This window comes from Sipha flava, unplaced genomic scaffold (assembly GCF_003268045.1).
Source record: "Sipha flava isolate LNK unplaced genomic scaffold, YSA_version1 164_pilon_pilon, whole genome shotgun sequence".
NCBI lineage: Eukaryota > Metazoa > Arthropoda > Insecta > Hemiptera > Aphididae > Sipha > Sipha flava.
Window position 1 is genome coordinate 73,029 of NW_020271825.1, and position 21,812 is coordinate 94,840.

Below are 21,812 nucleotides of genomic sequence, written 5' to 3' on the forward strand. Positions count from 1 at the left end.
AAGTAAAAATGAACACAAAATATTTAAAAAAATATTTACTTTAATTTAAAATTATATGATCGATGGCCATACTTATTATAGTTATTATTGATAACTTTCATATAGTTTTTTGTAGATTATAATCTAAAAAATTTAACAAAATAGTTTAATTAATTTTCCTCCATAAAAATTATACAATAAATATAATTATTTCACATTATATTAATATTAAATAAAAATAAAATAAAAATAACTAAAAAAAAAAAAATAATAATAATATAAAAATAATTGTTTAGTATTATTTTTTAGGACATTCAAGATCCTTAAGATATAATTTATAGTTAAAATTTAATAAAAAAAAAATCTTATAATATATCGTTCAACGTCTTTAAATAAATAACATAAATAACAAAATAAATATGAATAAAAAAACTTCGTTACTCAAAGAAATTAAATTTATTTTACAGTTTTCTTGGCTTATCTTTGTATCTAAAAATACTACTCAAAAGACACATTTATGAAATATTTTTCGTGTTCAATTTTCGTTATAATGAGATACTGTGTACAATTGTTGATTTAGTTTTTATAACATAAATAAATTAATTGGAACGAATAACATAACCGTAAAACCAATATATTCTTCAAACTAAAGTTTTTCAAATCATGGTAATTTTAATAGTTTAAAAATGACCATCGTATCGATTTTAAAAGTCTTTGTGAATGATTTAAATTTTAAATTTGATTTGATAATAAAAAATAAATTTGATTTTAAATTTTGTGAATGATTTAAATACTTAAAAGTTGAATAATTTATACATAAATGTGCATTTTATATGATCTCGAATCTAATTTAAAATATATAAACGGCATTGCCAGTTTATTCGATATTATACTTGAAGTGCATGATTATATTGAGTTTTTAGTCAAATGTAATCGTTTAAGACAATATGTGTACTTATAAATGCAGTATATAGTATTTGGCAGCGTAAACGTTCCGTGATTGATTATCAATTATTTATTGTTTTTCATTTTGTTTAGGTGGATAAAAAATGTGAAGTGTGAGTTATATCAAGATATTTTGCCAAGTCATTTGGCCCGCACTATGTTTCTCGGAATGGCTTTAGAAGTTCGGATTTCCAGGTGAAATGGTATCCCTTTGGAGTGTAAAATTCTTATCTTGGCAACATTCCAATTGATTGGGAAAACTAAGTTGATTGCTCAAAAGATTTGAAATAAATTCAAGTCAGTTATGTATTGTTTGAGAACAAGAACGTGAGTAAAAAAAAATGTTTTTCTTTTATAGTATATAATAAACAAAATAAATAGTAAAAATAAAAAATGGACAAAATAAACGTAATTAATAAAATGCACGTTGTGTGTTGGTGTTAAATAAAACATTAACACATCGTGAGTAATCCGTGTATTGGTATACTAATATATGTATGCGGCAAAACTTGTCTTTAGTCGGAATCCGTTTGGGACCAATAAAAACGTTAAGTTTCCACAAGTTTTCGTTTTATAACGGTACGTTTGCGTGTATAATCAGTTTGCAGAAAAATGGTTGTCTCTACACAAGTATGCGCGGTCATAGACGAGATCCTTAAAGACAAGTTTCATTGTTAAAATAATATACACTGGTGTAAAATGTACCTAATTGATGATAAATTTGATATGTGTAATTATTATAACTGGTGATCGATTTGATTTGTTTATCGAAGTTGAACGAGCGTGTTTTGGACGTTAATAAAAAAAAAATACAAGTTAAATACGATGAAATTTTCGACCGTAACTTTTTCTGAGCATTTTCACACGAGAAATACATAGTATAATGTATACATGACGTGAATGATTACACCACGGGTCAAGAGTTTTATGTGCTTTATCTTGTCATTCGTTTCGTGGGTATTACAGTTGAAAATTGTTTAGCCGTTTCTCGATTATCGGTTGAGATGCGGCCTGTGCCTCGCTCGTTTGACGCAAAGGAATTCGCAAAGGATAGATTCGATTGGACCCGAGACGAATTCCTAAAGAGCTCGTGCAGCTAATTCACGTGAGCGGAATTCGCCTGGGGCACGTCTCAACAATGACACGTCAACAGCAGCAGAGCACGTGGCCACCGCCGCCGTCACTATCCGCAGCGATTTTCTTTTCGCTGAAAATCATTTCGATCTCCTTGAACGTCTTGCCTTTGGTCTCCGGTATGAAGCGGTATACGAACGCCGCGCTGAACACGGATACGACGGCGAACAGCGCGAAGTTCATATGCACGCCGTACACGTCGGCAATGGGCTGGTAGATCTTCAGCGACACCAGCGACGCGATGGTCATTACCAGTTGCGTGATGCCGTTGGCCTGCGCCCGTTTGTTGGTGGGGAAGTACTCGCACACGATTGTGGTCACCAGCGGCATGATCCCTGTGTTGGCGAAGAACATGGCGCCGGCCAGCGTGGCTAGCACCAACAGCTCATGGCGGCCGCGGTACAGGCCGTACGCAGCAGCCGCATGGCTGATGCTGCAGCCAATGCATGAGACGAGTAGCAGCGGTCGCCGGCCAAAACGGTCTATGATCACGGCGGACAGCAGGTCGCTGGACAGCGCCACAAGGCCCAACATGACGGCGCACGCGTCGGCGGTCATCATGCCGTCACCACTATCGCCGACGCCGGATTTGGAGTCGCCCTTGAACGCGGTGGACGCGTATGCCTCGAGTGCGCTGATGCCACTGAATATCTGGCACGTTCCCATGACCAGCACGATGGCCAACGCTCGGCCGGACGTTTTCAACAGGCTGTCCGCGTTCCCGACCCCGGACGAAGACGTCGCCATCGACCGTACTTCGTGTTCTAGCTCTGCTGCGTTGTCGGACGACCGCAACCACGACAGCGATTTGAGCGCTCCGTCGTTATCGCCCTTCATCGACAGGTAATGAGGTGATTCTGGTATGAATATCAACAGTATAATCAATGACGTCGGCACCTAATCGTAGATTAGAAAGAAATTAGTTTATAATTCGGACGCACAAAGATGATACAATAACTCTTTTATATATATATATATATAAATATATTCTAGGTATGGGTAACGAAGCCGATAACTTGTGAACTGACATAACAATATATTTCGTAATGTTTGTACAATAATGTTATTCTTATACTTGTGTTTGTATATTGAACTGTACGAGATAATAGTGCGACGGATGATACAGAATATCGATTTGAAATTGTTCAAATCGAGTCAATAACTATCAAAGTTGTTTGTTATGGAATTTTACGAAGAAATTAAACTTTGTGTATAATAATTGGATTGTGCGGAACTGATAAAATAATAAAATTTAATAAAAATTAACTACATAGAAAAATTTAGTAAAATTTGTTTTTATAATAAATGTGTCAAAAAACATGATAAAAAATTTTCTATTGGACAGTTCTAAGACAGTTTTTGTAATATCAAACCTTTGATAAACGGATATGATAATCAGTCCGATGTTCGTTGGCCTTATAAATTGTTGACTCAATGTCACAAATACCCTATGCTGTTTATTACGAGTATTGTACATAAATGATGGATTCGGTGAAAGAAAACAGGTTTAGATGGTGTTACATTACGGGAAAAGTGAATACGCGGAAGCAATATATTACTATTGTTGTTTCAGTGTTTCTTAAACTTTGTTTCGCAGAACCTAAGGGTACTTCGGATATCACGTTCTACGAAACTCAAGTGCTTATTTCAAAATATTCAAAAAAATTACTTTGAAAAAATATAATGATCAGAGGTAGCTAATGGGAAAAAGTCGTCATGTTAGACGAGCACATTTATAAAATATTATTGTATTTTACTATTACATATTATTTAATTACAGTTTGAAATGAACAGTTAATAATAATATATAATTCAATAGAGTCTTGTACTACAATGTAAGAAAATTCGAAAAACGACTGTCGATAAAAATTAGTACGTGGCACGTGTTCACTTAATTACGAGTATAACACATAAAATGACGGTTTAGTTCAACGGGACCGTGTCTTGCGTTACTGTGTGTTTTGTTCGAGTGACGCAACGCCGTGCAATGCAGTGTGATTACAAAATGTTAAAATGCATTGAGCATGCTATTTCATTTTCTTTTAATGTACTTATGTGGATTCTCAGCAATCACTGCAACCATGAATAAATATCGAAATAGGTTGACTTTGATGCTGACACTAAGACTTTCATTAACAATTATTACTCCAATTATTGATAATATTTGTAGTCACATTGATGCTTTTCCATCCAATTAAGATTCATGTGTTAATTTTATTATAACTTTTTTTGTTATTAAAATTAGATATAATGCTACTTCTGGAGTACCTCCTAAATAAATATTTTAATTACATTGTGCTGTGTTGGTATTTTAGTGTACTGTTATCGTTTATCGCTATGTGTTTGTGTACCTTCCTTTATTGAAGACAATTGTTATGGGGGTTCTGTATAAAAAATATTATTGTTTGGTGTTCCGTGATTTAAATAAATTTAAGTAACATTGCAATATAAGATTGCGTACAACGATGATGACCAAAAATAACGAAGGACAAAGGGAAACGATGATAAATAATAATAATACCGCACTCATTGCGACCGCTAGTGCATTGTACGTCACCATCCAGCCGACAATGTACACAAACAGTATGCCGGAAGAGTTCATTCCTTGGAAGAACAGGCTGAGCGAGCCTCGCAAGTCCGTGCCAGCTATTTCGCCCAAGTATACGGGCGATACGGTGTACGCAACGGCCATGGCACAACCGTGCAGGATGCGAGCCACGTACAGGCATCGCACGTCACTGGTCAACCGAATCAGCGCCCAACCGGCCAGCGCCAGCGGTGCGGACACGGCCAGGCACGTCCTGCGACCGACGACGTCCATCAGGTAGCCGGCGGGTAGTGGCAGCAGGAGGTTGCCGATCTCGATGCACGTCACCATCCATGACTCCTGCGCCGACGTCATGTTGGCTGGCACTTTCCCCGAGTGCAGCACCGGTGACGGCCACCCGAAGAACGTGCCCGACATTAGCACCGACAGCGTTACTGCAATATAATAATACACGGATGAAAAAGAAAACCATGTCGTAGTATAGCGGTGTACGAGTAGTATGAATAGGGGAAAATTATTTTATATTCGATTGGAACTTCCCTTTCCTTGCCTTCTGTCCATTAGTTTTTCTTTTGTGTGAGAATAAAATTGTGAAGTTGTTATGGGTTTCGTCAACAGTTGAGTTGCGAAGATAATACACATAGTAAGTTTGAGTATATTTAAGTATGTTTCAATACATTTCCACCTATTCGTTCGAAATTGTGTGAATACTATAAGAAAAAAATATTCTGCCTCTTGACTCACGAGTAAGACCTTTGTTAATATACAGTCATTGAGTATTTGTTGTTCAGTGTAAAATAGTTTTCAAAAATACCATCCAAGTTTATTCGACAGGTTAAAATCGAAATAATCAATATCATATGATATGCTATCATAGTATTACTTTTTAGATTCCGAGTGAACTAGGATACCATGATGTATGTTTTTTTGTGTTTGTGTACACGATTTCGATCTGAAAGATTGCTCCACTATCACATTCATTAACGATTTCTGATGAATTTTATTTACTTTGAGGGAAATAATTTTACGAATTCTCCAACAGTTTTTTAATAACTGCGAAAAAAGGTACGAGTTATAATAAAAAATATAAAATCTAGTATTGGTTGTTATATGTGTATATCCTGATTTTGCCTTCTTAATGAGTATGGATATTTTCCTTGTTGATTGTCCCTTTATAGAACAATAATATACCCATGATAACAACGGATTGATAACGGATCGGACACACATTGTGCGACTAGAAAATAGTTTGCAATCTGAATTTATAAAATATCAATGAAATCGAGCGACGTGGATATCGAAGGGTATTGAATTTGAGGGTATATTATTACCATACACAACATTATCTTTTGAGTATATAAAAATAAAGCTCGATTGGATATGATACCGTGCTTACACTACTGACTGTATAAATATATAATATATGTATAATAATGTATAATATATTAACTTTGATCGATCGGGACGGAATAATAATGGTAATAATAATATTTTGCCGAGCTTTCGAACTTGGACGAGGTTAAGGTTAAGGTTAGGTTGGTTAGGTCTGGATGCTATTTTTATAATTTTACTTTCCACAAGCACTTCCCAGTGTTTTGTTCAAGATAGTTAACTAATAAGTAGGGATTATTAATAATGAAATTCGTTCAGTTATTGGTACGTTACATACGTTATAAGCTACTAATTGTACTCAGTACTTGCATATTTTTATATACATATATGATGTGCTTAATAAAATTGAACACTGAGAATAGTTTATAATATTTCTCATGTTTATTATACTAACATTTTACTTGAGGTTACGCGAAACACTTATTTCCATACAACATTAAAGTTATGACTAAGTAATTTGTTTTATGTCAGTTAAAAATGATAGAAATGTATATATATATTATGAATGTTTACTAAGTTTAATTGATGTTTAGATCAAAAAGACAAAACTGCATGATATTAAAAATCTTGTTGACGATTATATTTCTAATAAACTATTAACACGTCTAAATAAATAAGATAATTAAACAAATACAAATATAGGATTTTTAACAGCTACCGAAAATTATAGCTGTTAAATGCAAGGTTAAGCACAAAAAGATGAAGTAAACTTTAGAATTTTATAAAATGCGTTAAATACTTTGTATAAATATCACATATATTTATATAATATTAATTGATAAGATTTAAAAACAAATTAACATGATGATAATTTCGAATTCATACGATTATTGGAAGATAATTGTTTATCAATAGCGTTGAAGTTATTACACATCGAGCATAATTATTATTATTGATATCTTATGAATAGTATAATTTATAACAGTAGTAATTTACAGCTTGTTTTGTTTCAATTGCTAAGCAATTGCTACGCATAACGCGAGGAAACTATTAATTTATTATCATGCAATATATAATATAGGTTTTCACGGAAAAAAATGTACAGAGCAATATACACGCAATCCCGTGAGAGACTGGTCTGTTATTAGTGGACAGAAACCCTGGAAACACTCAATAGTTTACCATTACATTTTTTAGTGAATCACGTAATCGAAATATATCTCACTCGTTACTTTTGGCTTGCCATTACTATTATCTTTTAAAAAAATTTGAACATTTTCGAGATTATTTTGCAAAAATTTGTGACTCATTATATAATTATTCTAGTTTAAATGCACAAATACTACTTAAAGTTATAAATACCCTATCTTAAAATGGTTCGTTGTGTTTTTTATACAAACGCATATCATTATTTTTGACTGTAAGGTGTATCTATATACGGCTGTATGTTAATATAATGTTTGATAACACATCCATGACGATGATCTATTTAACTATTGTTTCTATGATATCCTGTTATTATTTATTAGTACTACTAAATCAGGTGGACATTAGATTAAATATCTTTAAAAAAAAATTCAACTGGTGATTCAAATAATAAAGATAAAATATAATATTTAGAGTAATTATACATTTCACATATACAACATAGAATTAATTATTCCGTCTGCCGCTATGTAGATAATATGACTAATTAATAATTTTGAAAAATGTATTTATAGACAGAAGTAATTTCTTTAATGAAGTAATCGAATATAATTTCATTTTTACGTTGGCTGTAAGGTTGACTCTAAACTTTTTGATGACTAGAGTTTAAGTATAGAAAATTTCATAGTAAAATATTGTGTCAACAATTATTTTTACATTGTACATGACATTTGTGAAAAAAAATTAATATTATATGCCAGGCTGTAAGGGTTCAATATATAAATTGAGTAGCAATGTAATTAGTTTAACATACTCCCTTTAGCTCTAAACAATTATGGTTTAATTTAAAGTTCTTATAAATAATTGTCTTTACAAGGCTACTAACTGAATAATTTCGTATAGGGGATATTTTACTATTTTAGACTAAAAAATACTACTATTTAGTTGAATTAGTAATTATTAAAAATAAAATATTTAAGTAAATTAAATATTTCCTAGGTGACCAATAAGTATTATAAATTATAACCCGCCCAAATCGGTTTCAACATTTTAAAATGCGGTTAACAATACCTTGAATTTTCTTAATTCACATATAGAGTATTATTGAAACCACTATGTCAAACTTTAAGTTCATACATTTTGTAGTCTTTAAGATGTAGCAATGTGTTAATGAGTGAATGAAAATTTAATTTAATATATATTTAGATTAATCTTTGAATTGTTTAGTAAATACCTTTTGAATAGTTAATGAATAATCAAAAAGAATAACATTTGATTTACGTGTAAACTAATTTGCTTAACTGTTATATTTTATTGATTAATAAAATATATAATAAACATATTTGATTTTAACTGAGAAGATATATCTTTTAGTATCTTAGGAATAATTTATTTACAATAAATGATTTTCAATATTTTAATAAATATAATTGTATTGTATGTTGTATTGAATGCATTGGAGAGGTATTGTAGAAGCGGCATTAGACCTAAATGGTCTGTTTTTAGCCTAAGAAGAAGAAGAAGAAGATTGTATGCTGTAAATGTCAACAATTTTGTTGAACATATAAATAAAAAAAAATGAAAACCTTTACGAAATAATGTCTTATTTGGATTAGTTTATATATGTGTAATTTGAATTTATTGCTGATTTAGCAATTGTTTGGCCCATTTTGTATAAACACGTGCTAATGAATGAACTTCCGGGCTCTAATTATATTAATAAATATAGTTGCATAATATATTTATAAAATAAACATATTGTTTTAAAATACATTCAATACTCGACTACAATAAACCCTTCCCCTCCCTCGTATCACCCAAGTAGATGAATTAAGATAACTTAGATCAATGATAGTTAAACAAGTATACTCGTGTTGTTATTCGTGGTTAAATTTTTTATTAATTATTAATATTAATTAATTAAGTTTTAAATATGGTAAACATTTTAAAAAACTTCATTCAAAAATATTTTAATATTTTGTTAAATTGTATTTAAATATTATTTTTTTAATTATTTAACATTCAACGTTCTTCGAATCATTCAAAATAATTGATATTGATATATTTTCTTCTGCAAAACATATTAGTATAAATAATTTTTTAAAGAATTTATGTTTGTTCTAAAATATTAAATGGTTACTATGACATAACATTTTTTGTAATTTTTTTCGAAGAAAAAATAGTATGAAATGTTTGCAAACAATATTTAACTTATCGTCAATTTTGGACGGACGTACTTATTGCTATTTATGAAGGTAAAAAAAAAGAAAAAATGTGAGACGTAAATAAATATTAATATGTATATATGTATGTATAACCAAAAAAACTTCGTTAAAAGTGTACTTACTAATAAACGATGCTAATATTTGTCGGACTGTACTGGCATGCATTATGATATAACTGATAATATTTTGAAGTACCTTGTCGCTGATGTTTTATTATTGTTAATATATATTTTTAGAAATACCAACTTAAGTATTTGGCATGGATTTTGTAAACAGTGTATCTATAATTTAAATATTCGTATTTAGTAACGTATTAGGTCAACGACAACTTACTACAGGCCCTACGATAATAAACTAATTGGTATACGAGTACAACCATGTGGACGATTTTAAATTGAATTATTCTACCTATAAAGCTGTTTTGATTACATTGGTTTAATTTCCCTCTCTATCTATTCATGAAACTAATATAATTCAGAGATAATTTTTTTATGCTTAAATTTATTCAATTTCTTTAAACTGTTTGAGGTTTTTGTTTTATAACATTTATTGATACTTTCTTTCATATCGACAAATACTACTACGAGATATTCAATAATTTATTGTAAGCAAATATAATAACTTTTAATAATTATTTCTATTTGAAGTATAACGTTTGTAAAACATTTATCAATTATGTATTTCAAATTAAATTAATATAATAATATTTTTCTTTAGATTGACTTTCAAAATATTTCAATGCCATTATATTTATTAGAAATGATGTGTACAAAACGAATAAATAAATGACGAATTTCCATTCATAAAAATTATTCCAGTGCATATTAATAAAATAAAAAGATTGAAAGTTTCTTTATCTTCAAGACCCATCTTATTAGCATTCAGATTGAAATAAGTTGTAATGACAAATATACGTCTGCAAAAGAAACAATTTTCCACTGATGAATTAAGCTTACTGATAGGATACGGAGAAATTTTTCGGAACTGATAAAATATAAGTTAAATCCCTCTGCAGTAGTAATTTAATTTTATATTTTAATATTAACGAATTTTGTTGTTGATTTTATTTTTTAAATTTCGCATTATACTAAAAGTATTTTTTCGTTTACAATGCATGATATAATTAATTAGGTAATTTATAGATATTTTCTTATTATTATCACTACCTTTAACCTAACACTATAATATAGTATGTTATGTCATTAAAAATATTTATAAAGTTTACGAGTTGTAAAATTGTTAACATAAATATTTAGATTATTTTAAGGAAAATGTTTCTTACGAATTGCAGACATTTTCGAGTTGTTAAATTTCGTGTTATGTATGGACCTTCTTCTGTATATATTTGTCTTTTGGATGTTGTTCAAAACTAACATTCAAAGATGTATTAATAAAGATATAAATAGATTAAACGGCAATGATTAGATTTGCAATGAAGAGTCGAATTAATTATTCTTAAATTAAAAGCCTGTACTTACTGAAATAATTTATTAGCAAATTCAAAGGAATTATGTATTTTTTCATTATTTATGATAATTTATATCGCAATAATCTAATCCAATGAGTTAAAAATTATATTAAATTCAAAAAATATAAATAATTTATGAAGTAAAAGTACAATGTCACAAAATTTAATTTCATAAGATCATTGTAATATAATTTCACTATTTTTTCATTATTATACTAGTTATTGAATCATATTTGTTTAAAAAAAATAATTACATATAAGAAAGTACATATTATAATAATAATATTGTATATAACAAGAAATTTTAATTCTTGAGAGTTTAATTTTTCATTTATAATTAGTTTAACCGTCTAAGGTTAAGGTATTAATAAATTCGCAATTTTGAGCGGTTCCTTATTATGTTTATTTAGATCGATATTCAATTTATAAAATCTGTATTGAAAATATCGAATTTTCACTTTGCATATTCTTATATATTTTTTTATTTTAATGAGTTATAATAATATGTTAAATATATTAAATATATTATTATTTCATTAACCATCAACATGAAATATATGCTAATAAAGTAGTTTTTCCATTCTAAATTTCTAAGCATAACTGTGTAGACACTGTAGAGTATACTCGTAGACTGTTATTTTCAATTGTTTTATTACGTAATTTACCTTTAATTATTAAATATATTTTTTCTTTTTAATTTAATTTTTAAAATAAGTCTATTACTATTTAACATTAATTTAAATATAATTATTTCTAGTAATTTTTAATAGTATTTTTGCAACTGATGACCCAGGAAAAGTTTTATTTTATTTCAATAAAATATAAAGAATACAAATGCCTTCTCATCGGACCAACATTACAATCTATGTAAAATCTATGTATTCATTTTGTTCGATATTTAAATGTTAATACTTATTTGGGCGGATCATGTTACATTATGTTTTCTTTAGTAAATCTTGTCCAAATGTTTTTTTTTATTTTTTCGTTACGAGGTAGAATTAAAACTTTACAGACTATATTGGATTTTGCTTTTGTCTAGATTCTACTAAAGTAATTAAACTATACACTTGTGCAATATGTGCAAACGAATACATTTATTTGTACTAGATCTCTTGAGTATTTTACGAGAATCTTATATTGTTTACTCTAGTGAGAATCACTGAATACCTTAAGACAGTATTGATCAATGTTAACAATCAAAACGTTTGATATCAACGTCAAGGTTAATGTAATTGAGTTAATGAGGTAAAATGTAGGCATATTGATGTTGTTAGATTAATAGAGTGTTTATAGTTAGAAAACTGTTTTATATAAATTTTAATAACTATTTTTTCTTATCAATAAAGAAGATAAATAAAATTATTTTGCGTATTCGTATTACATGAATATAAATGAACAAAAATATATGTAGAATGTAGATATATGTTTCTTATAACTTCATTTTCAATATCTCAACTCTATAAAATATCATTACAGAATTACTAGATTTATTATTATTAGTTATTGTTATTAAAAAATAAATAAAGTGATCTGAAGCTGATTTGTGTTGCGGTAATAAGCCTTATAGGGCTTTAAAAATCGAAGAAGAAGAAGAAGTTATTATTATTACCATAAAGATGAATTTGTGTGTATTTGTATTAGACACTTATAAAATAGAAAATATTTCGTTTTGACAATTTTAAAAATAACTTACATTTTACCTACTTAATATTTTAGGCGTGTAGTATTATTATTTAACTGTAGCTTTGATTTAGGTATATTATATCTATTTATCGAATTCATAGGTTATATAAAAATAATTTTATTTTTAGCTTTAGGTTAAAGAAATTAAGTAGCTTCACATTTATACTTAAATTTGTTTATTTTCATTAAATGTATAATACGAGTACTATGTATTTGCAGACATTTGTTGTGTTTTTGATAATACTTTTTAAACAAAATAATTACTATGTCATTTCTAAATAGTAGTTTATAAAATTTTTTTTATTTAACTTAATAATATCGTAAGTTTTACGATAGTATTTTTCTGCAACAATTAGTAAAAATTTAACATAAAATAGTTCCTATGTTTTTTTGCTAAAATCATGAGAATTAAGTTAAAATTTATTTCTGAAGTTACTTTTGATAAGAATTTCATTAGATATGCAAATGTTCTATTTTCTTTTGCCTTTAATCATGTATTCACATCTTATCCCTCTACTATTTCCTCGGCTGAAAATTATTAATTTTGAAACAAATCCATAAAAAATATATAATTTACTAAAATTACGAATCAAAATATGTAATAATTAATTAAATCTACTTAATTTATTGATGAAATTCTACTAATTTATCATTTATTTTTTTTCGTTTTACTTATATAAATGTTACTAAAGTAGAAATAAACTACTTGAATAATTTATGCTGATGATTAGAGCGCGGATTTCTATGCAATTGCATATTTTTTTCCTTTCAATACTTTTGGATTTTTGTCAGTTATCTCCACGAATCATCATAATTTGAAGCTAATGGTGACATTTTTTTTTGCATATTTCTGCATATTTAGAGGTTATTGCATATTTTTTGCATATTTTGGCAAAATTCAAAATTTATTGCATATTGAAGTGAAAATTTAAAAAAAAATGTATAAAATAATATTTTGTCAAGTAGAAAAATTAAAACTAAATTTCATAGTCACTAAATAATAATTTATATATATATATATATATATATATTTAGTTATAAAATAAATAATTGATTACATCGTAAACTTAATCGCTCTTGCTGTGTCAGTCGGTTATCGACATACCACTTGCTTCAAATATGCCCCAATAACTTCGGTTGACTTCAAATGTTCGTTTTCAGTCTTTAAAAATGTGTTAACCGATAAACGACATAGCTTCACAAAAGATAAACTTGAAATGCATTTGATTATTCATTTTAATAATAAATAAAATTTTAAAAATAAATTAATTTCAGAAAATTCCCTAAATTTTTTGTATTAAGTATTTAAGTAATTAATTATTATAAGTTGAATTATACATTTTAAATAAATAAAAAATTCTTGCATATTTTTTTTGCATATTTTCATAATTTTGACTGCATATTTTTTGCATATTTTCATGATTTTTACTACATATTATATGGAATATTTCAATACTTTGAAGTGCATACAAATCCGCGCTCTACTGATGATAAAGTAAACAATTCTATTTAGTTTTAATTTTCATTTGAAATATATTTATATATTTATTTATAATACTAGCAACATTTTTTTTCTTTCACAATTTGTGATGACGTAATTAAAATCTAAAATATTGCTTATTATCAAATGTATACATCTTATATAAACTACTTTAGATTATGTTGAATTTATAAAATGATACTTATAGCAGTGATAATGCTTCTTATGTGAAATATGTTTAAATTTAAAATACCATATAATCAATGTAGAAATAATGTTTTTTTAAAGATTTAGATTTTCTACATGAATCTTAATACATTCAATTTAATCAAATTTAGAATTATAATTATTAGTGATAAAAATAAATCAATGTAATAACAATATTATATTAAATTTAGAATACTTAACCTGCAATTATATCAAATAATATAATATTTTTACTTGAATATAAAATGTATGTAATAAATTTACTTTAAAAATTTGTAACATATGTGCTTGAAATAATACAATTTGAAATGAAAACTAATTTAATTTTCATCAATTTAAAGACATTTGCAATTATAATCCCAATCGTTTGTTATTAATCATTAATAAAAAATAAAATAATAATAATAATTGTATAAATATATATTACATTCAACTAGTTGCTCATCATACACGTTATTATTATTATAATTAATGGAAAAATTCAACTAAAACAGAAATAATCATAAATTTCCTAAATTTTTAATTAAGTATATTATAATGTCAATAAGAATGTTTCATAGATTTGAAATAGTTTATATCATAGAAAATATGATTTCTAATTAAATAGGTACATTAAAATAATGTATAATAACTAACAATAAAATTAATAATAATAATAATAATAATAATATATATATATATTATAAATGTACACTTACTTAATTGATAATTAAATACAAAGCTAATTAATATTATTGTTAGTAATTAAGATGTGTATACAAATATTAAATATTAATTACTATACATTTGTTGTCAGCTTCAAATTGATTTAGGCTTTAAATTTACATTTTCGTCAAATATTTCTATAAGATAGTAAAAAATTTGTCTGCATTATAATACATCTTTAAAAAATAGATCTTTAAACCAATTATTTCAACATTAAATAATATTCAATAGTTATAATATAGTATACAATTGTAATAACATATTATTCTCGTTACGCTAACAGGTATGTGTAATATGGAGGCGATTTAGTGTTATAAAATTATGTCCATTGTAAACATCGTATTGAATAATTTATTGATTTTTGTTTCATGCATGACAAACTTAAAAAATGTAGTATTTTTAAATATATTATTGCTAAAGCATATCTGTACAGTGAATTTATTTTTCTAAGTGAGATCAATGTGTCAATACAAAAAAAAAAAACTTATAAGAACGCTATTTTCGTGTATTTTTGTACACATAAGTATATAAAAGAATGTGTTTAATAAGAATGAGGACGATGAAAAATGATTGATTAAAATTCCCGAAGATTTAAATTTCGATTAAGGTTTGGGAACGGTTATAGAATATTAATAACAAAACGTTAATTATACTTCTCGATTCTTGTTATTTATTACATAGATATTCGCGGCTTTTGTACTTATCTTTGTAGCGGCCACGAGGTATCGGTATACCTATCAATCACCTCTTTAGTCCCTGTCATACCGATATGAGTGTTGAACACCACGAGTAACGAAAAGCCCCTTCTCCTTGTCTCAATCACCTCAAAAATTGTTTTGATTTTTGTTTCTACGAGTGACGAACAGATCAGCTATTCAAAAAATACGATTTAATCGATAAGTTTCAAATTTAAAATGTGCAAAAGCAGAACTGCATTTCATAGCGGTGTTTCAAAACATCTGTGCAGGAGTTATTTGACGCGGGAAAAATTTGACGACTTGTGCAAGCTGACGTTTTGCCCCCAGGGGTGGATAGTTATTTAAGTATTTGTGTGTGTATGAGTGTGTGTGTGTGTTTATGAGTACGACAGCTCAAGGGGCGAACGTGGTAGAGAAAAATAACACGTGTCAGCAACTGCGAAGGACACCTCGATTGCGAATGATAGCCGCCGCAATTAAAACCGTTCGTAGGTCTGGTTCCGGTGGCCCTTGTGGTCGCGCCACTCGTACGTCTCAAAGTCCGTCTGGATCTGCAGGAACGACTTGCCCTTGGTCTCGGGCACCCATAGGTAGCAGAACATGCCGCCGAACATCGTGGCCAACGCGTAGCCGATGAAATTGGCTCGCTTGCCGTACAGTTCGGTGACCGGCTGGTACAACTTGAGTACGACGGTGGATGTGAGTGTGATAGTGAACACGACCGCAGAGTTGGCCAAGCCCCGGGTGTCGGACGGGAAGTACTCACACTGGACCACGGTCAGCAACGGCATCAACCCGATGTTTATGAAGAACTCAGCACCGCAGACGCTGGCCAACAGCAGCCAGCCGACCCGGCCCTCTTCGTCCGGTTCCATCGACAGCACGACCGCTATGATCACGTGGCACACTGTGGTGCCCACGCACGACACCATGAACAGCGGCCGCCGTCCGTACTTGTCCACGGTCAGTGCGAACGGTAGGCACGCGGCCATTATAAACAGCCCGAAGATTACGGCCGCAGCGTTCGGTGACAGCCTCGTGTCCGCCAGCACGGACGATGCGTATGCTTCCATCACGCTGGCCCCGCACACCATTTGCAGTGCGGCTAACGTCAGAACGATGATCAGCGGTGATCGGTCCCTGTGCAGAAGGTCTCTCAACTGTCCCTTACAACTGCGTGAAACGAGAAAAACGCTTATTATTATTCGACGGTATAAGAAAAAAAAAGTAAAAACAATAATTATAACCGCGGAAGTATAGCTATATATTATAATATTGTATAATTATATTCATGGCATGTTTACGTATGCTAAGTATCGGAAGTAGTTGTCATGATACAGCGGCGAAAAAAAGTTGATAGGATAACATGAAATTGTTAGCATACAAGTCGACTAACTTGGAATATGTCTGAAACAATATCAGCGGAGGAATATAATTACCTGTTCTCCGTAACGGACAGCCTGATGATTTCCAGTTCTGCTTCGAATTCCACGTTATCGTAACTTCTGAGTTTTCTCAACGACCTGGCCGCTTCTTCAGATTTACCTACCATCATTAGGTAGTACGGCGAGTCCGGTATGGTGATCATCAGCACACCGGTAATCACCGGTATTAACGCGCAGACCGTGGCCAGCGTTTCGTAATCGGCCAACCACCCGACGACGTAGGCCAGTAAAAGGCCAGCGGCGTAAGTGAACTCGAGTACCAGAGCCAATGACCCTCGGACCGAAATGCTCGCCATCTCGCCCACGTATGACGGAGACACGATCAACGATATGGCCATGGCGCAGCCGTGCAAGAACCGAGCAACGTACAGATACCATACCTGCGAATGCATAAAATATTGTATCACATAACAAATACCGGCAATCTACTATGATGTGCACTTAATCGCTATCGGCTCGATGCGTTACAATAATTGTTACAATAATTATTCAGTTGCTCGTGTTACCATGAGTTTATACGGCTGAATGTTTTTAGAAAATGCACTGCGTTGATTGTCTCCGAATTGCATTTATATAATTTCAAAAAAGCAATTACGTTTCGTATAACGAATGACACGCTGTGCACTTGGCGTACAACGATCAGACCAAAGCCAAAGCCCGCAGCTAGCCTTGTTTTTCCGGGAGGGAAATTCGTATCCCGGTTTTGGCATGCATTTTATGTTTATTTTAAACATCGTTCGCATCATTGAATAAAAAAAAAAAATTTGGAGGAACTGTGTAGGGAAATTTTTTTCCGTTTGGGAGTCGTGTAAATAGCCATCGAGTATCGTGTTTCGAACATTGTACCAGAAATATTATCCATTATAAAATATTGTACTTAGTTAATTGTTATTGGCATAGAAGCGACTTGTTACAATTCTTAGATTTTGTCGTAACACTGGACATTAATTTAGATTCGAGTTTCGAGTGGTTTAATGTAAGTTTATCTTGGTGAATTGTTGGCTATACAGCATAAAAAAATGATTTGATTAGGTATTCTATTTTTGTGATTGGAACTTTGGATTGTAAAAAAGTTTCAAATCACCTCGATAAAACAACTCATTGTGAATTAACTATAAAATCGATATAATGGAACATAATAATACAAAGTGTACTGCATGCGCATGTATATTATTTTCGACGAATAACTATTTGAATATGCTATGTAAGTAATAACCAATAAGTGTATTCAAATTGTCGGCTGTTAAAATTGTATTACCGTAATTATTATTATTAGTAATTGTCGAAATTAAATAGGACTAGATTATAGTTGTACGGATCGTATTATTTGATTAATAAACGGATCGGTGGATTGCGTTGAGTTTCAAGTCTCGACGAAAATATTATTTTTATGAAAACAATATCTTGATTATTATCTTACGTGATCAGCAATTAAAATTAAAATCCAACCGGCGAGCGTTATCGGTACCGTCAGGTACACGGACATCTTTCTCCCTATTCCGTCCATCATTAGGCCGGCTGGTATCGATAATACAACGTTTCCGACATCTATCAAAGTCACCATCCAGGACTCTTCCGACGAGGTTAAATAAACTGGCGATTTATCGTTCACTAAGTACTCCATCATCGGTGAAGACCATCCCAACGTTGTCCCGGCCATCAATAGGGGTAATGATACTAATATTTAAACACGAATGTCACGAGATTAATTATAATTTATCATAAAAAACACAATATTTATGTCATAAAAATGGTGTGCAAAACACAACATTTAAAAAACAGCCAGGTGTAAAGGCCAGGTGTTTAAATTTATAAATCAATTAAAATTATCTCAAAATACACCTACCTATGAAACATGAATACAGTTGTTTGGAAAAACCGTCAGGTAGAAGAGTCATTTCGTAAATGAAAATTGGAATATTGCGAGATTTTGGTGTAATTTTTTTTCAGACGAATAGGTAAATAGAATTTGTTTGGTGTACGGATTTGTTAATACTGACTTGAAATAATAATGTTTAAAAATTAAACGGCTATGCTAGTTCATGTAATCTACAACCAAGTGAACTGACCTTCTCGTTATCGCTAAATTATTGTACATTAAGTCGCGTTTACACAATGCCATTTAATGAACGATCGAAACATGAATTGGATTCAGTAATAATTATTAATTATATACATACACACAACGAATCGAAGAACTTGTTTACTTTCCGTCTTTATCCGTATTTTTGTGTATCGGTGCTTCAATCACAGAGCAAGTAGTGAAAACGCAGTTCACCTGTGAGAAGCAATTTGTTTAAACTGTTTCGTTCACGAATTGGAGAACGGTGGAAAAATATTATTACACCTGGTAAAATCTATGTTGACTGTACTCATTTGTCTGTGCTTATTGTGGACACGGCTTTCGGAAAATATCATGCTACCACAATGATAATACTATTTTTCAGTCTTTTTTGAAAAATGTATAGAACGTTCAACAACTTATCGTATATAATATTAAATCAAATATTTTATTTTATTAATTAATACTATCAATGTTTTAATTTTTCAAAGATAATCAGAAAAAAAAAACTTTTGATTTATCAAATAAACTTTATGACCATTAAAACGAATTGCCATGTGCTAATAATAATGAAAAAAATATTAATAGTTAAAATCAAATACGATTTGAATTAACCAATAACTCTTACTTCTACTTTAAACTAATTGTGAACGCACTATATACGTGAATCTCTATAATAGATATCTACATATAATAATTTATACTATAATGTACGTTGGATTCTCTAGCGTCATATTTAAATTCAGAACTATCAATGACGACGGAGTGGTAGTTGATATAAAAAAAAATGTTTGAAATTATATTACCAATTATGTAAAAATTAATGTTAAATTATGTTACAGCATGTATGAAAAATACGGTGTAATAATATTTTTAAAATTTTATTTAAGAAAAACCGCTCTAAGTGCTACTATTCACATAAGAAGTTATGTACTAACTTAATTAAAATGTTCTGTATATAAACACGTCGAATAAAGAATGTTAATCTTAAACATTAAATAAAAAATCCGTATAGTTTGTCAGTCGAATAAGATAAAAATCACACAATATGATATAAAAAATTACAAGACTTTTTAATGTTAAATGACTGTTGTATTCCTCGTAATGAAATTTTGTGAAAATCAAATGTGAGCAAATCATTGAATAGTGTTCAAGTCACGAAAAATTAATAATGTGTTAGCTTAGATGATTTTACTCTAATATACTGTTTAGATAATAAATCTAATCTTATATCCGGATATTAATTATTTTAAGTTATCGATATTACCTATATGACCTATATTTAAATATATATATATTTTTTAATTTACCAGTATTAACCATTTACTAATTTTTAATTTTAATTTAATTTTTATTATTTTACTAACTATATTTTAAAATAAATATTTTCTCGATAATACTGAATTTATTACTATAGAAACGCGTATAGTACATTCATTCGCTTTAATTTAAATTTATTTGTTTCCAGAAAATATGAATGTTTGTGAGATTTAAGTTGAACCGAAAAAACCAAAATTATTATTAATTGTTCTCACACTATACTTTGGTTGATATTAAATACAAATAAAAAACAAAAAGTATTAAAACTCTTGTAAAAATAATAGAATATTATTTAATAAAAAAAAAATTGAACTTCAATTCATAAAAGTAAATTGAATTTTATCGTAACAATTAACAGTCAAATTTTGTAAGACTAAATTATCGAGAAAAAAAATGGTTTAAATAATTATTTAATAAACATATAATTATTATAGTTTTATCATCAATGTATGATGTACCACATAAGATGGTTGCTATGCATGCATATAGATTGTAGGTAACTAATGCCTGAAACACAAAAAACGTGGTTAAGAATTATTAATTAGTCATGTATATTTTTAATTATAATTATTCACTGCTATCATAAAAAGCTTTATCTATCAAAAAAAATCATTTTGATAGATTTTAATCTTATAAAAGCTAATTAAGTAATTAAAAATACGTGTTACGACTAGCAATGATCTTAAAATTATCTTTAAAGGTAGCATAGTTGAATTACGATAACTCAATCCTGAATTATAACAGGATTAAAAATTATTTTAGTTATCTAGAAGAATTAACACTAAAATATATATGAATAATGACATAGAATATAATTTAAATTATCAAAGTCCAAGTTATCCCGTTTCGACATTATACTAGTAGGTATACAGTGAATTATGATGTATAATAAAATATTCATTAATTATTTCCTCACATTTATTATAAATTTTTGGTTTTCAAATATTTCAAATATATAATATCTTCCATAGATTAATATATTATATCACTGATCTACATGATAATGCTTAGTTTTTATTTTCTGTTTTTAAATTTTTCTTATATCTTATTGAAAATATATTTGTAAAGTGTTATTTATTGATTGCTGAACAAATATTTTATTAGAATGCAGTAAAAATATAAAACCTGATACGAATATAAAAATTAAAATTAATGTTTAAATAATATTTATAAAAAAAAAGTATTATTAATAAAATACTGTTCGCATAGTATAGTTTGAACCTCCTGTATGATGTCGTTTAGGTAGTAATGCTATAGTTTTCTGTAATTTGTACAATTTTGAAAATAATTCCAAAAACGATTTTGATTAAAGCTTAGTTAGGTATTATTTTTGAATATCTAGGGCTTATAAAAAAAATGACATACAGTGATGAATGGGTAGTTTGAAGGTATTTTTATAATAAAACTATACGGTTGTCTATTGGAAATATTGGAA

General features: G+C 29.2%; 3 protein-coding genes across 3 annotated transcripts in view; 1 reads left to right on the forward strand and 2 right to left on the reverse strand.

Annotated features, from left to right (window-relative positions):
• Positions 1–21,812, forward strand: part of LOC112679572 — a 214,805-nt gene that overhangs the window by 16,033 nt on the left and 176,960 nt on the right. Inside the window, exon 2 of the mRNA XM_025549440.1 lies at positions 1,018–1,251. The gene's annotated coding sequence lies outside the window, so the exon portion shown is untranslated. The remainder of the gene's footprint in view (positions 1–1,017; positions 1,252–21,812) is intronic.
• Positions 1,247–9,637, reverse strand: LOC112679576 (facilitated trehalose transporter Tret1-like). Its single transcript, XM_025549447.1, has 3 exons — positions 9,432–9,637; positions 4,580–5,040; positions 1,247–2,955 (listed from the first exon to the last, which is right to left on the reverse strand). The coding sequence occupies exons 1-3, from the start codon at positions 9,472–9,474 to the stop codon at positions 2,071–2,073; spliced, it is 1,389 nt and encodes a 462-aa protein (XP_025405232.1). The 5' UTR covers positions 9,475–9,637; the 3' UTR covers positions 1,247–2,070.
• Positions 15,271–20,073, reverse strand: LOC112679575 (sugar transporter ERD6-like 6). Its single transcript, XM_025549446.1, has 5 exons — positions 19,996–20,073; positions 18,842–19,273; positions 18,416–18,672; positions 16,990–17,375; positions 15,271–16,723 (listed from the first exon to the last, which is right to left on the reverse strand). The coding sequence occupies exons 2-5, from the start codon at positions 18,891–18,893 to the stop codon at positions 16,027–16,029; spliced, it is 1,392 nt and encodes a 463-aa protein (XP_025405231.1). The 5' UTR covers positions 18,894–19,273; positions 19,996–20,073; the 3' UTR covers positions 15,271–16,026.

Excerpts from the sequence above, each read along its gene's own strand:
- LOC112679576 (XM_025549447.1), bottom strand. The coding sequence starts at position 9,474 with ATGCATGCCAGTACAGTCCGACAAATATTAGCATCGTTTATTA. Across the intron at positions 5,041-9,431 it reads AATATTAGCATCGTTTATTA|TAACGCTGTCGGTGCTAATG; the intron begins GTAAGTACACTT and ends ATTATATTGCAG. Across the intron at positions 2,956-4,579 it reads TAGCGGTCGCAATGAGTGCG|GTGCCGACGTCATTGATTAT; the intron begins GTATTATTATTA and ends ATCTACGATTAG.
- LOC112679575 (XM_025549446.1), bottom strand. The coding sequence starts at position 18,893 with ATGACTCTTCTACCTGACGGTTTTTCCAAACAACTGTATTCATGTTTC. Across the intron at positions 18,673-18,841 it reads ACTGTATTCATGTTTCATAG|TATCATTACCCCTATTGATG; the intron begins GTAGGTGTATTT and ends TTTAAATATTAG. Across the intron at positions 17,376-18,415 it reads TAATTTTAATTGCTGATCAC|GTATGGTATCTGTACGTTGC; the intron begins GTAAGATAATAA and ends ATGCATTCGCAG.